The sequence below is a fragment of the Xenopus laevis genome, chromosome 7S (genome assembly GCF_017654675.1).
Source record: "Xenopus laevis strain J_2021 chromosome 7S, Xenopus_laevis_v10.1, whole genome shotgun sequence".
Taxonomy (NCBI): domain Eukaryota; kingdom Metazoa; phylum Chordata; class Amphibia; order Anura; family Pipidae; genus Xenopus; species Xenopus laevis.
Genome location: NC_054384.1, coordinates 73,692,183 through 73,704,530, shown reverse-complemented (window position 1 = coordinate 73,704,530; position 12,348 = coordinate 73,692,183). Strand labels below are relative to the sequence as shown.

General features: G+C 42.2%; 1 protein-coding gene and 1 long non-coding RNA gene across 2 annotated transcripts; both read right to left on the bottom strand.

Moving 5' to 3' along the window:
* Window positions 1–7,017: 7,017 nt before the first annotated feature.
* LOC121396042 (cilia- and flagella-associated protein 251-like) lies at window positions 7,018–9,648 on the bottom strand. Its single transcript, XM_041570629.1, has 7 exons — window positions 9,642–9,648; window positions 9,439–9,526; window positions 9,290–9,343; window positions 8,980–9,039; window positions 8,608–8,678; window positions 7,935–8,214; window positions 7,018–7,068 (listed from the first exon to the last, which is right to left on the bottom strand). The coding sequence occupies exons 2-7, from the start codon at window positions 9,487–9,489 to the stop codon at window positions 7,018–7,020; spliced, it is 567 nt and encodes a 188-aa protein (XP_041426563.1). The 5' UTR covers window positions 9,490–9,526; window positions 9,642–9,648.
* Window positions 9,649–9,651: 3 nt separating this feature from the next.
* LOC121396475 lies at window positions 9,652–10,342 on the bottom strand. Its single transcript, XR_005963059.1, has 3 exons — window positions 10,224–10,342; window positions 9,795–9,864; window positions 9,652–9,682 (listed from the first exon to the last, which is right to left on the bottom strand). It is a non-coding gene; the product is annotated as an uncharacterized LOC121396475 (long non-coding RNA).
* Window positions 10,343–12,348: the final 2,006 nt, after the last annotated feature.

The window sequence follows — 12,348 nt, the reverse complement described above, 5'->3', positions numbered from 1 at the left end:
TAATGACCATGAAATAGGCCAAATGTTTAGAAGCAGGAGGGCCCACTGACACCTGGGGCCATCGGCAGTTTTCCTGGTATTCCGGTGGGCCAGTCCAACACTGACAATATTTATTGAAATTATATATGAATTAGGGCCTCATGGGACAAGGCTGCAGGTTAAGTATCACTCATGTATTATTAGAGATAATGTAACCCCTTCTTTAAATCATAAGGCTATTAGAAGTCACTGGGGCTCATTTATCAACACTGGGCAAATTTGCCCATGGGCAGTAACCCATGGCAACCAATCAAATTGCTGCATTTATTGTTCTACTTGCAGCAGGCTTCAAAAAGCTAATCACTGATTGATTGCTATAGGTAACTGCCCACGGGCAAATTTGCCCAGTGTTGATAAATGAGCCCCACTGAGTGGTTCTGTAACTATGTAAAGGCACAAGGCTGAGTTATACAGTAAACTCTGAGTATCACTCATGTATTATTAGAGGTAATGTACCACCTACTGTAAATGCTAAGGATATTAGAAGTCACTGAAGGGTTCTGTGACTGAGTTATACAGAAAACTACTATTCATGTATTATAAATAGGGATGCACCGAATCTAGGATTTGGTTCGGGATTCGGTTAGGATTCAGCCTTTTTCAGCAGGATTCGGCCGAATCCTTGTGCCTGGCCGAACTGAATCCTAATTTACATATGTAAATTAGGGGCGGGTAGAGAAAATCACATGACTTTACATCACAAAAGAAGAATTTTTTCCACTTTTTCCTTTCCTATCCCTAATTTACATATGCAAATTAGGGTTCGGATTGGTATTCGGCCGAATCTTTCACAAAGCATTCGGGGATTCGGCCGAATCCCAAATAGTGGATTCGGTGCATCCCTAATTATAAAGGATATTGTACCCCCACTGTGAATTATAAGGATATTATAAGTCACTGAGGGGTCTCTGACTATAAAAAAGCCACAAGTTGAAGTTTTAGTTATACAGGGAACTCTTGGTGTCACTTAATGTTTAGGATAATTTCCCCTCTACTGTAAATAAGGATATTAGAATTCACTAAGGGGATCTGTGACCATTTAAAGGAGACCGACTGCAAGTTGAGTTATACTGAGTGTCACTTACATAAAAGGGATAAGGTACCTCCTACTGATAAGGATAGTAGATGTCACTGTGGGGTTCTGTGGCCATATAAAGACATAAGTTGCAGGCTGTGATTTATACAGGGAACTCTTTGTATCTCTCATATATTTTAAGGTATAGTATTGCCCCAATATAAATTATTGGTATAATATGTGTCACTGAGGGGTTCCCATACCATATAAAGGCACATGGCTGCAGATTGAGTTATAAAAGGAACGCCGTTTATCACGCAAGAATTTAAGGCATAATGTACCCCTGTTCTGTTCTGTGACCAGAAGGCACAACGCTGAGTTAGTCACTCATAGATTACAAGTGATGCTTTACCCCTACTGTAAATTATTCTACCCCCACTGTACATTATAAGGATATTTGAAGTTACTGAGGGGTTCTCTGAAATTATAAATGCACAGGGTTACAGAGTTATTCTAGGACCTCTGTGTGTCACTCATGTTTTATAAGTGATCATTTCCCCCCCCCCTACTTTAAATTATAAGGACTGTGGGGTTCTGTGACCATATAAAGGCACAATGCTGCAGACTGAGTTATACAGAGGACACTTGAGTATCAATGCTATATTATAAGGGAAAATGCCCACCCCCAAGGGAACACTGTGTATCATTCACATATTATAAGGGGTAATGTTCCCCCTATCATACATTAAAGGATATTAGAAGTCACTGACGGTTTGTGACCATGTAAAGGCACAAGGCTACAGACTGATATATGAAGAATACTATCACTCATTGATTATAAGTGATACTGTACTTCCTACTTTAAATGATAAGCATGTTATAATGAATTCTGTGACCATTGCTGGGGACTAATTTATATAGTGGACTTTGACTATCAGTCATGTGTGTTAAGGGATATTGTACCCCACTGTAAATTGTAAGGTTCTGTGACTATATAAAGGCACAATTTGAAGGCTTAGTTATTCAGGGAACTCTGGGTATCACTCACTTTTTGTAAGGGATTATACCCCCTACTGTAAATGATAAGGATATTAGAGGTCAGGGGGTCTGTGACCATATATAGGCGCATGGCTGCGGGCTGTGTTATACAGGGGACTTTGAGTATCACTTTTGTAGTATAGGCGATAATGTAACCCCTCTTTTAAGCCATAATCACTTATCATATGCCATATACAGTATAAGGGATAAGGTACCCACTACTGTTAATGATGAGGATAGTAGATTTAACTATGGGGTTTTCTGGCCATATAAAGACATAATATTGCCCCACTGTAAATGTACTGTAAGGATATGTAAAAACTGTAAGGATATTGGATGTCACTAAGGGGCTCTCTAACCTTATAAAGGCACAAGACTGTTATACAGGGGACACTGAGAATCACTCATGTATTTTACAGGTTAATGTACCCCCTACTGTAAATGATTAGGATAATCGATGTCACGGAGGGGTATGTGACCATATAAAAGCACAAAGCTGCAGGCTGCAAGGCTTTTTATCATTTTTATCATTTCCCTTTTTTCCCCCTTAAACTGTTGATTTCATATCGTGACTTTTGCCTTGAGTATTCTGATCACGCTATCGGATCAGTTATTTTATTTTATTGATTTGCTTAATTCTATTTGATTTTTTTTATCATTTTATTGCAGTTTTTTTTCTTACATTGCTTTTTTGCAGTATCCCAGTTTGGAGTAGAAATACATATTCACCCATTCTGGAGTCATCGTAATGTGTAGTTTACTAAATTATATGGTTTTCAGGGGTCACCTAATTGTTTGTAGTGTTTATAAATGAGTGTAAGCCATCAAATAAGTATGCACAAGGTAGATTTTGTGTCTTTACATGCTATGTACTTCAATAAACCTATGTACATTGGGTATCAAACTGTTCAGTGGACCCCAGGCTTTCATATTTGGGGTATTTTATCTTGGTAACTAATAGTATCTGGTAGATAAGATGCTGCCAGTTAGAAGTTATGAGGTGATTTTTGTAAAAGTCGCCAAAATCACAAATTTACGAAATGTTTGCAGCTTGGAGTAGAAAGACAAGCATACCCAATTTGGATTCAGGGGAATGTCTACTTCCTGAAAATTATATGGTTTTCTGGGGTGAACATTATTTTTTTCTATCTTTGCACATCAAATGAATGCTGCAAATGTGTTGATTTTGCAGTACCTGAAATCACAGACTATGCGGGGGGCTCTTCAAAGCTGCGAAAAGACCCGAAGTTGAAGTACTGAAGCCTCGAAAGGACCCAAAGTAAGGAAAGGAATCTAAGGTAAGTTCCACTAAACATAAATGTGTTTTGTTTTTTTATTTTATTAAATCCCTGTCCACAATGTATTATGTTAATACTATATAGGCCCCTGGCCACCAATGTTTTTTTTAAATATTCTATGGGGCCCCTGACCACCAATGTTTCTTTTTAACTTTTAAGTGGGGGCCATGTCACCAATGTTTTTTTTTATTAACTTATGGGGGGGCCTGACCTCCAATGATTTTTTAAAAACTGTTAAGTGGGACTGTAGCCAACAATGTTTTTGTTTTACCCACCAATGGCTTTTTACAAATTTTGTGTGGGAGGGGTTTAGTTTTTAGCGCTGATATCTATGTGGCCTTTTTACTGTGGTGTAGGCTTGGGTAGATCTGGGGTGGGCCTTGGGGTCTGGACTGGGGTTCTATAACCATATAAAGGCACAAGGTTGCAGGCTGAGTTATACAGGGGACTCACTGATTGATTATAAGGGATAATGATATGGATTAAGGATGCTAGATGTCACTGACGGGCTCTGTGACCATATAAAGGCACAAGGCTGCAGACTGACTTATACAGGGAACTCTGCTTATTACTCGTATTATAAAGGATAATGTATCCCCACTGTAGATGATAAGGATATTAGAAGTCATTGAGGGGTTTTGTTACCATAAAGAGACAGAAGGCTGCAGGTTCAGTTATACAGGGAATTCTGAGTATCACTCATGTATAATAAGGGATAATCTGCCCCCACTGTAGATGATAAGGATATTAGTAGTAGGGCCCTTGCCACAATTGTTTTTAGCTTTTATGCCAGCACCAATGTTTTTAATTTTAGGGCCCCAGGCCACAATATTTTTAACTCTTAGGGCGCTTTGCCAGTAATGTTTTAAACTCATTGTGCCCCTTGCCGACCATGTTTTTAAACTCTTAGGGCCCCTTTACCACCAATGTGTTTAATCCTTAGGGCCCCATGCCACAATGTTTTTAACTCTAGGGCCCCTGCCACCAATGTTTTAACTCTTAGGGCCCTTGCCACCATATTTTAACTTTGGCCTTGCAACCAATGTTTTTAACTCTTAGGGCCCCTTGCCACCAATGTTAACTTAGGCCCTTGCCAATGTTACCTCTTAGGCCAGCCACCAATGTTTTAACTTTAGGCCCCAGACCACCAATGTTTTTAACTCTTAGGGCGCTGCCACAATGTTTTAATCCTTAGGCCCCTGCCACCAATGTTTTTAACTCTTAGGACCCCTTCACCACCAATGTTTTTAATCTTAGGGCCCTAGCCACCAATGTTTTTAACTCTTAGGGCCCCTTGCCACCAATGTTTTTAATCTTAGGGCCCCTTGCCACCAATGTTTTTAACTCTTAGGCACCTTGCCGCCAATTTTTACTCTTAGGGCCCCAGGCATCAAATGTTTTTAACTCTTAGGGCCCCAGGCCACCAATGTTTTTAACTCTTATGGCCCCAGGCCATCAAATGTTTTTAACTCTTAGGGCCCCTGGCCACCAATGTTTTTAACACTTAGGGCCCCAGGTCCACCAATGTTTTTAACTCTTAGGGCCCCAGGCACCAATGTTTTTACCTTTAGGGCCCCAGGTCACCAATGTTTTTAACTCTTAGGACCCCATTGCCACCAATTTTTTAACTCTTAGGGCCCTAAGCCACCAATGTTTTTTAACTCTTAGGATTTAAAGAACCGGAAGGTCTTTATAATATTCCCCTGCGTAGCACAGATTTCCGTGGGCACACATGTTCTACTCTTAGCCATTGCCTTTATTTAGGCCGCTGTTGACCAATGATTTAACCTTAGGCCTTCACCAATTTATTAGAATGCTAGAGCCTTCTACACAATTTTGATTTAGGGTTGAGATAGTAACTGTTTAAGGCTACCTTGCACCAAGTTACTGTTCAGGTTCTGTCCATGTGAACTTGGTACCTGTGCGGTCAATGGTTTACCTATGGGCACGTTGGCCGCAATTTTTTCCTTTTACCCCTCAAAGTTTTTACTCGGCCCAGGCACCAATGTTTTAACTCTTAGGGCCCCAGGCTATCAAAGTTTTAACTCTTAGGGCCCCGGGCCACCAATGTTTTTAACACTTAGGGCCCCAGGTCACCAATGTTTTTAACTCTTAGGGCCCCAGGTCACCAATGTTTTTACCTTTTAGGGCCCCAGGTCACCAATGTTTTCAACTCTTATGACCCCAGGCCACCAATTTTTTTAACTCTTAGGGCCCTAAGCCACCAATGTTTTTTTAACATTTAAGATTTAAAGAAGGGGAAGGTCATTTCATGAGTATATTCTCTCCTGACAGTAGCACAGATTTCCAGTGGGCAACACATTTCCTCATTTGCCATTGCCTTTATTAGGACCGGCTAGTTTTTGACCAAAGGATTTAACCTACTGCCTTATATTTACACATCAGAAATGCAGAAAAGTTCTACTAATACATTTGATTTAGGTTGAGATAGGTAACTGTTTAAAGAGTCTACCTTGACCAAAAGTTACTGTTCCAGGTTCATGTCCATGTGAACTTTGGTACTGAGTGGGGGGGGTCATGGGTCCAGGGCAGGGTTGGCCCAACTTGCACCTTCCTTATTACCCCTCAAAGCTTTTCTCGCCTAGCAAAACAAGGAGTGTGTCATTGTGGGGGCAAGAAGAAATATAATACTCCTCCATCGCTTTAGCAGGAATCCCCCACCCAAAAAGGATGTCTCATAACCTGGAGAGAGTGGTAACCAAAAAACAAATCCAGCATAGGCGTTCCCCAATATCAAGCACCTTCATATACTAAATGTCTGGTATAGTATAAATAGGCTGGTGGGAAGTGGATGGAATTCCAATGTTAAGAAAGGGGCAACGGACTTGAATGGAAATGCTTACATTGTGGCCTATGGAGTAAAGCAATTTTGTAGTTCCTTCCAATCATTGGCGATCAAAGGTGCCCCTTCCCTCAATATTCACCATAGGGATTAAAGAAAAAACGCTGAGACATATTTATGGGGAAACCTGGCGGGGAGCACAGGATTTATTAAAATTAATAGCTAATTTATATTTGGGCATCCCTAACGACCAATGATCCAGAGGAAGGAGAAAAACCCTAGAGTACTATGAGGGCCAATCTGCACTGAAGGTAAAAATGCCTTCCTGACTCCTAGAAACGGCAGTCGGTTTTACACCCTGGATCATGCTAAGCACCCCACCCCCTCCTATACACACCCTTACCTATACACACCCCTTCAACCTCCCTACTGTAGATATCCCCCCATCATTACTCCTACCCCCACCCTCCCTCCTGTACATAACTCCGACCCTTCCTCCTGTAAATAACTCCCACCCTTCCTCCTGTACATAACCCCTCACTCTCCCTCCTGTACATAATCCCTTACCCCACTCCTGTACATAACTCCCACTTCCTCCTGTATATAACTCCCACCCTTCCTCCTGTGCAATAACCCTCCACCTCCCTCCTGTACATAATCCCTCACCCCACTCCTGTACATAACCCCTCACTCTCCCTCCTGTACATAACCCCTCACCCACTCTTGTATATAACTCCCACACTCCCTTCTGTACATAACCCACAAACACACAGACAGACAGACACACAGACATACGCCCTTGGGAGAGGTAGAACCGGAAGGATTTAGGCCATGGTGTTGGGTCGGCAGCAGCAGGTGAGTCTTTGAGTGAAATGCTGAAAAGAAAAGATTTAGAAAGTGTTGACATAAGAATAAAGACAAATACTTGGTTCTTTATGATATTAAAGGCTCGGTCGTGCTTTAAGAACGCACTATTCATTGGGCCTGTGGGGACTGTTTGGGTCTCTCTACTCATGGAATGCCTTGGCCTATTATGAAACTCAGTCTGAGCCTGCGCCATTTATTCTTTTATATGATCACCTGGTGCCAGTCTATTACCCAGTAGCAACCCATTTCCAAAGGTGGATATCTAAGCCAGATGTCCAGCAGCCCTATAAGCATTACCTACCTCCCCTGTTATTGGCCTGCTATAGAATCAACACTTTATCTGCAGACTTCGATCTCTGTCAGCAACCTCTTACAACCTAAAGGCAGCCAAACATTGGTCTATGGGGTGCCCTCAAAGTAATCAGCCTGCGGGCTCATCAGACGGTGTATGATTTCCTTTTATTGTTCTGATTGAAAATGCACAGAACTGCAGGAAGTAAAGTGGAGCTGCACTGGACAACATGAGGCATCTCTAGATAATGGGTAAATGTCAGTAAATTGATACATTACCCATACTCTCCGAAGCCTCTTCATGATGGCCTTCCTAAGCTGTTTTCGCAGGGTTGGCCTCTCCACCACCGGAGGATCTTTGATGATCTCTTCCACCTCAGAAGCTTCTTCTTTTCCATCCGCTCCCTCTTCTTTCTCCTCCGCTGCAGGAGTTGCTCTTCATTTGCTTCAGGAGGTCCTACCGTTCTTCTTCCACTGCAGGAGATTGCTCCTCCGTCTTCTTCTCCTCCACTGCAGGGGCTTGATGTTCTTCTGCAGAACCTCCTTCTTCCGCTCCCTCTTCTTTCTCCTCCTCTTCAGGAACTTGCTGTTCTTCAGCGGGAGCGCTTTCCTCTTCTTTTTCTTCTTCATTTGTTGGAGCTTCCTCTTCTTCTGCTCCAGGAGCGTCTTCTTCCTGGTCTTCCTCTGCAGGATCTTGCTCCTCCATCATCTTCTCCTCCACTGCAGGGGCTTGATGGTCTTCTGCTGGAGCTCCTTCTGCTTCCTCTTCATTCTCTTCTGAGGCAAGGGCTTCCTCTTCTGCTGCTGCTGCTGCAGGGGCTCCATCCTCCTCCTCTTCTTCAGCTGCAGGACTTTGTTTCTTACTAGGTTTGAAGGGAAGAAAATGTAAAAAAAAAAAATGGGTCATTATTGTAATTTGTTTCCAAAGTATTGCAACTACAATTCTGATCACTGGAGGATTAAAATAGCCTGATAGCCTTGTACCTAAGAAATAACATTATGCCTGCTACACACCTGTCCCTACTGTAACACATTGGGCAGTTACTGAGCTGAGTAAGTTCCATGCTAGACTTCACCCAGTGATACATGCTGAAATACATGCTATGTTGTAGGGACCTAAAAAAGTTCAACAAGTTTCTGTGCTATTTACTATTAGTATGGCCAAAGCACCCAGAGGTAGGAGAAACATCTATTTTTTGAACCAGTATCCATGTGCCAGTAAGTGTAATTGAAAGTGTTAATTGCAAAATACATACCCAGCAGCTTCCTGTAGCTTCTGCTCTCTCACAAACTCGTTGTGCAGCTGGTTAAGATGTTGGTTGATGGTCTGTGAGCGCATGGGAGGCACAAGGATAGGAGCAAAGGGGAAAGAAAGGAGACAGTTAGGATTAAGCCTGTAGATGTGCTGCTAATAGTACCTTTATATGCTGAGGGCAGTGAGGGTGTGGGATTCCCTGCCGGCAGCTGATATTGTGATATTGTTCAGCCTTTTCTTCATCATAGGGAGAAAAAACCCCAAATCACCCGTGTGCAGTTGTCCTGATTGCAATGGACCAATCAAAGTTCAGTATCTAGTTGTTAAAAAACCCAAGAAAAGCATCAGGGACAGTGATCCCAGGTGAACTTACATTCTCCAGCCGCAGATACTCAAGTTGCTGCCTCCGGTTTTGGACTCGAGTTGGATGATCCTGTGGAAGAAGAGAGTCAATGTTAAGCGCTTCTTTGTAGCAATGCCATTATTGTGGCCATGTGGCCGCTTGTGATAAAACTCTATGCAGTGTCTGTGCATAACCCCATTTTTGTTGCTGGTGAAAATGGCACTTGGATGGATGACTTTAGATGACCCCAGGGCAGATACAATGAATAATAATGTTCTTGATTATTATAGAGACACACAGTGAAAATAACCTCTCCCATAATAATACTAGTGACACTTACAGGAGGCAGCTTGGCAGACTTCCTGAGGGCGGCATATTCCCTCTTGATCACTTCCTGTAACATAAAGAAAGAAGCAGTGTGAGATAAGAGCTGGCAATCTAATATCATTTGTTCCCTATTTACCTAAACATCAATTCTGCATTACCTACCAGTGAGTTGAGCATTTTCCAGTACAGGATAATGTTCTCCTTGGCCCTCATCCTCGGGTCCACTTCGCATGTAAGAAGGAAGTGCTTTCTGAAAACGAAAGATATCACTGAATGTTTATTAAACATTTTCCAGCCTTATTGCCCTTGCAGTTACCCCTGGGGCAATAGCAAATGATTCCCAAGTCCATTTATGGTTTACTTACAGGACGATGTTCTTCGCCGAATTCGACCCGGTAGTGATGTTCTGCAGGAAAAACACATTTCTGTTAAATACTGAGCTATAGGGGGAAAGGCATTCACATATGATAAAACGAATGGCACAACCTTAGGAACTGATAAATAATATAGGATTTTACCGTAATAAGAGGCGAGGGCCTCAAAGTCCGTATGTTCCCCCCTGAAGTCCTTCAGGACGGAGTACAGCGTCTTAAGTGAAAAGAAAGAGCATTAGGGACAGAATACTAAATGGCTCTAAATGCTGCTCACAGTCAGCCTGGCTCTGAGGAGAAAAGAGACAGAAAAGGGTTTGGGTTTTTATGGGGCAAACATGCCAGGAATAAGGGCATTTTATTCTGAAAATTAAATAAACGTAGTGATTGGATTCCCTGGATGTCAGTTCTGCATGCACAGAGGCAAAAGGTTTGGCAGCTCCCATTTATATATATATATTTTATATATATAAGAATCAGTGCAGACAGACAGCTGCTTAAGGAGAGCTTATATAGAAGAGAGAAAGGGAAACACCAGTTCAGATGAGAGAGGATTGTTTTACACTGAGGCATTACCAGAAGCGATGGTTTTCTCTGCACCTTGTCCATCGTTGAAACCTACAGGGACAAATAGACATAATCAGCCAAAATGAAGTCAAGAGTTGTTCCCCTTTAAATGAACTTTTAGTAGGATGCAGATAGTGATATTCTAAGACAATTTGCACTTGGTTTTCCTTTTTTTATTATTTGTGGCTTTTGAGTTATTGAACTTTTTCTTCAGCAGCTCTCCAGTTTGCAATTTTAGCCATGTGGTTGCTATGGTCCAAATGACTCTAGCAACCATGTGCTTTGAAGAAAAGTAGTAATAACAATAAACGTGTAGCCTTACAGACCATTTATTTTTTGATGGGGTCAGTGACCCATTGAAAGCCGGAAAGAGTCAGAAAACTATCGAAAACATTTAATGAAGACCAGTGAAAAAGTTGCTTAGAAGTAGCCATCCTGTAACATACTAAAATATACATTAAAGGTGAACCAGCCATTTATTTATTTCCTTATCTATATTCTCCCATTTGTATGAAACATTGTTCCAGTCAATGATAAAAGCCCATTATTAATGCTGCTGATGAATTGGCTTCTTATAAATACCATATACAGTAGCCGTATGGGCTCATATGCACAAAGCCGACCCCCCCAAGTGAATTTACGACAGACTCGCTGAAGAAGAAATCATGTGCTGAATCAGTTGAATTTGCAAGATTACCTCTTAAAGAAGATTCTCCGGTGGGGGGGAAAAAATAGGGGGCGGCACAAGGCCGGGGCACCCCAAGGGGGGGTCTCCCTAAGGAGCCCCTGGCTCTCTCTTACACTGTTCAGCTAAAGATGTAATTGACTGAACAATGGAGAAACCAAAAAAAAAAATAACCCAGGTGTTAATAGGCAGGTGTGAAGCACCGATGTCGCGGTCCAAAAATCAGGAAAAGCGCTGTAGCAATCTGTATAGAAAAGAGAATATAAAGGCAAGTTAATGAATTTAGCACTTAATATTTGCTATATAATACAGAGGAAGGCAGAGATCTATTTTCCCCTAAACTTGAGCTTTGTATCAGTTCCAGCAGATATTGGGCCTCAGTCTAAGCCCTGAATAACTGCCAAATCCTGGTCTGTGTCTGCCAACCAGCACTAATATTAAAGCCAAGCACATTTATGGGAAAATTCTCCTAATTCACTAAAATCGGGAGAGGAGCCACATCTGCTAGTCTGGGGGGGCATCATCCAACCTTTTCCCCTCTTTTTTTTTTACTATAGTAAAGGTTATTTGGCAAGAAATCTCTCAGAGGGAATATACATTCAACACAGAGCCAACCAACGGACTAAACCAACTGTCTGATCCCTAGGTTTGATGTCTCCTCTCTTCTATGGGACCTGCTGTATGTCCCCCACTCATTTGCTATTACCCCCCAACTGTCCCCATGGCACGTGCCTCTGCTTCCCACCCCTAGTTCCAGACTTGGATCAAGGGAACATGTATTTAGCTACAATGTTGGTACATAAGAGCAGGGCACATACCCAGGGGCAAAGGGACAAATCTCTAAGTAGCCTGTCAGTAGTGGGAACATAAATGAAGCAGCTTATGGTGTGGTACGGGGTCCCCAAATGTTACCTTCAGAAGATAATGTGAATATTTGCTGGCAGCCCTGAATACTGCCAAATCCTGGTCTGTGTCTCCCAACCAGCACTAAGATTAAAGGCATCTCCCAAGCACATTTTAGGGGAAAAATATCCAAATTCACTAAAATCAGTGAGAGGCGCAACACCTGCTGGTCTGTGGGGGACATCGGCCAAATTCCCTCCTCTTTTTCCACTAAAATAAAGATTTTTTGGCAAAAAATCTCCCAGAGGGATAGTAGTCTTACCTCTCGCCACAGGGCCAACCAACGGACTGAACCAACTGTAACATTGCCAGGTCACCTCTGTTCCCTGCTCTTAAAGGGAAAGTGTTCCCTTTTGATGAGTGAGGTTTATATGGCATTTATTTCTAATTAGATGTGCAGCACATACACAGCCTATTAAGTACACAGAGCATTGCTTTGTATGTGTGGCCTATTGAGTCAGTGCAGTTACTGCGCTGCCATATCTGTTGGATCCATTCATTCATCAGCCATGGTTCCAATCAGTGCTGCTGCTGTTGCTCAGTCTG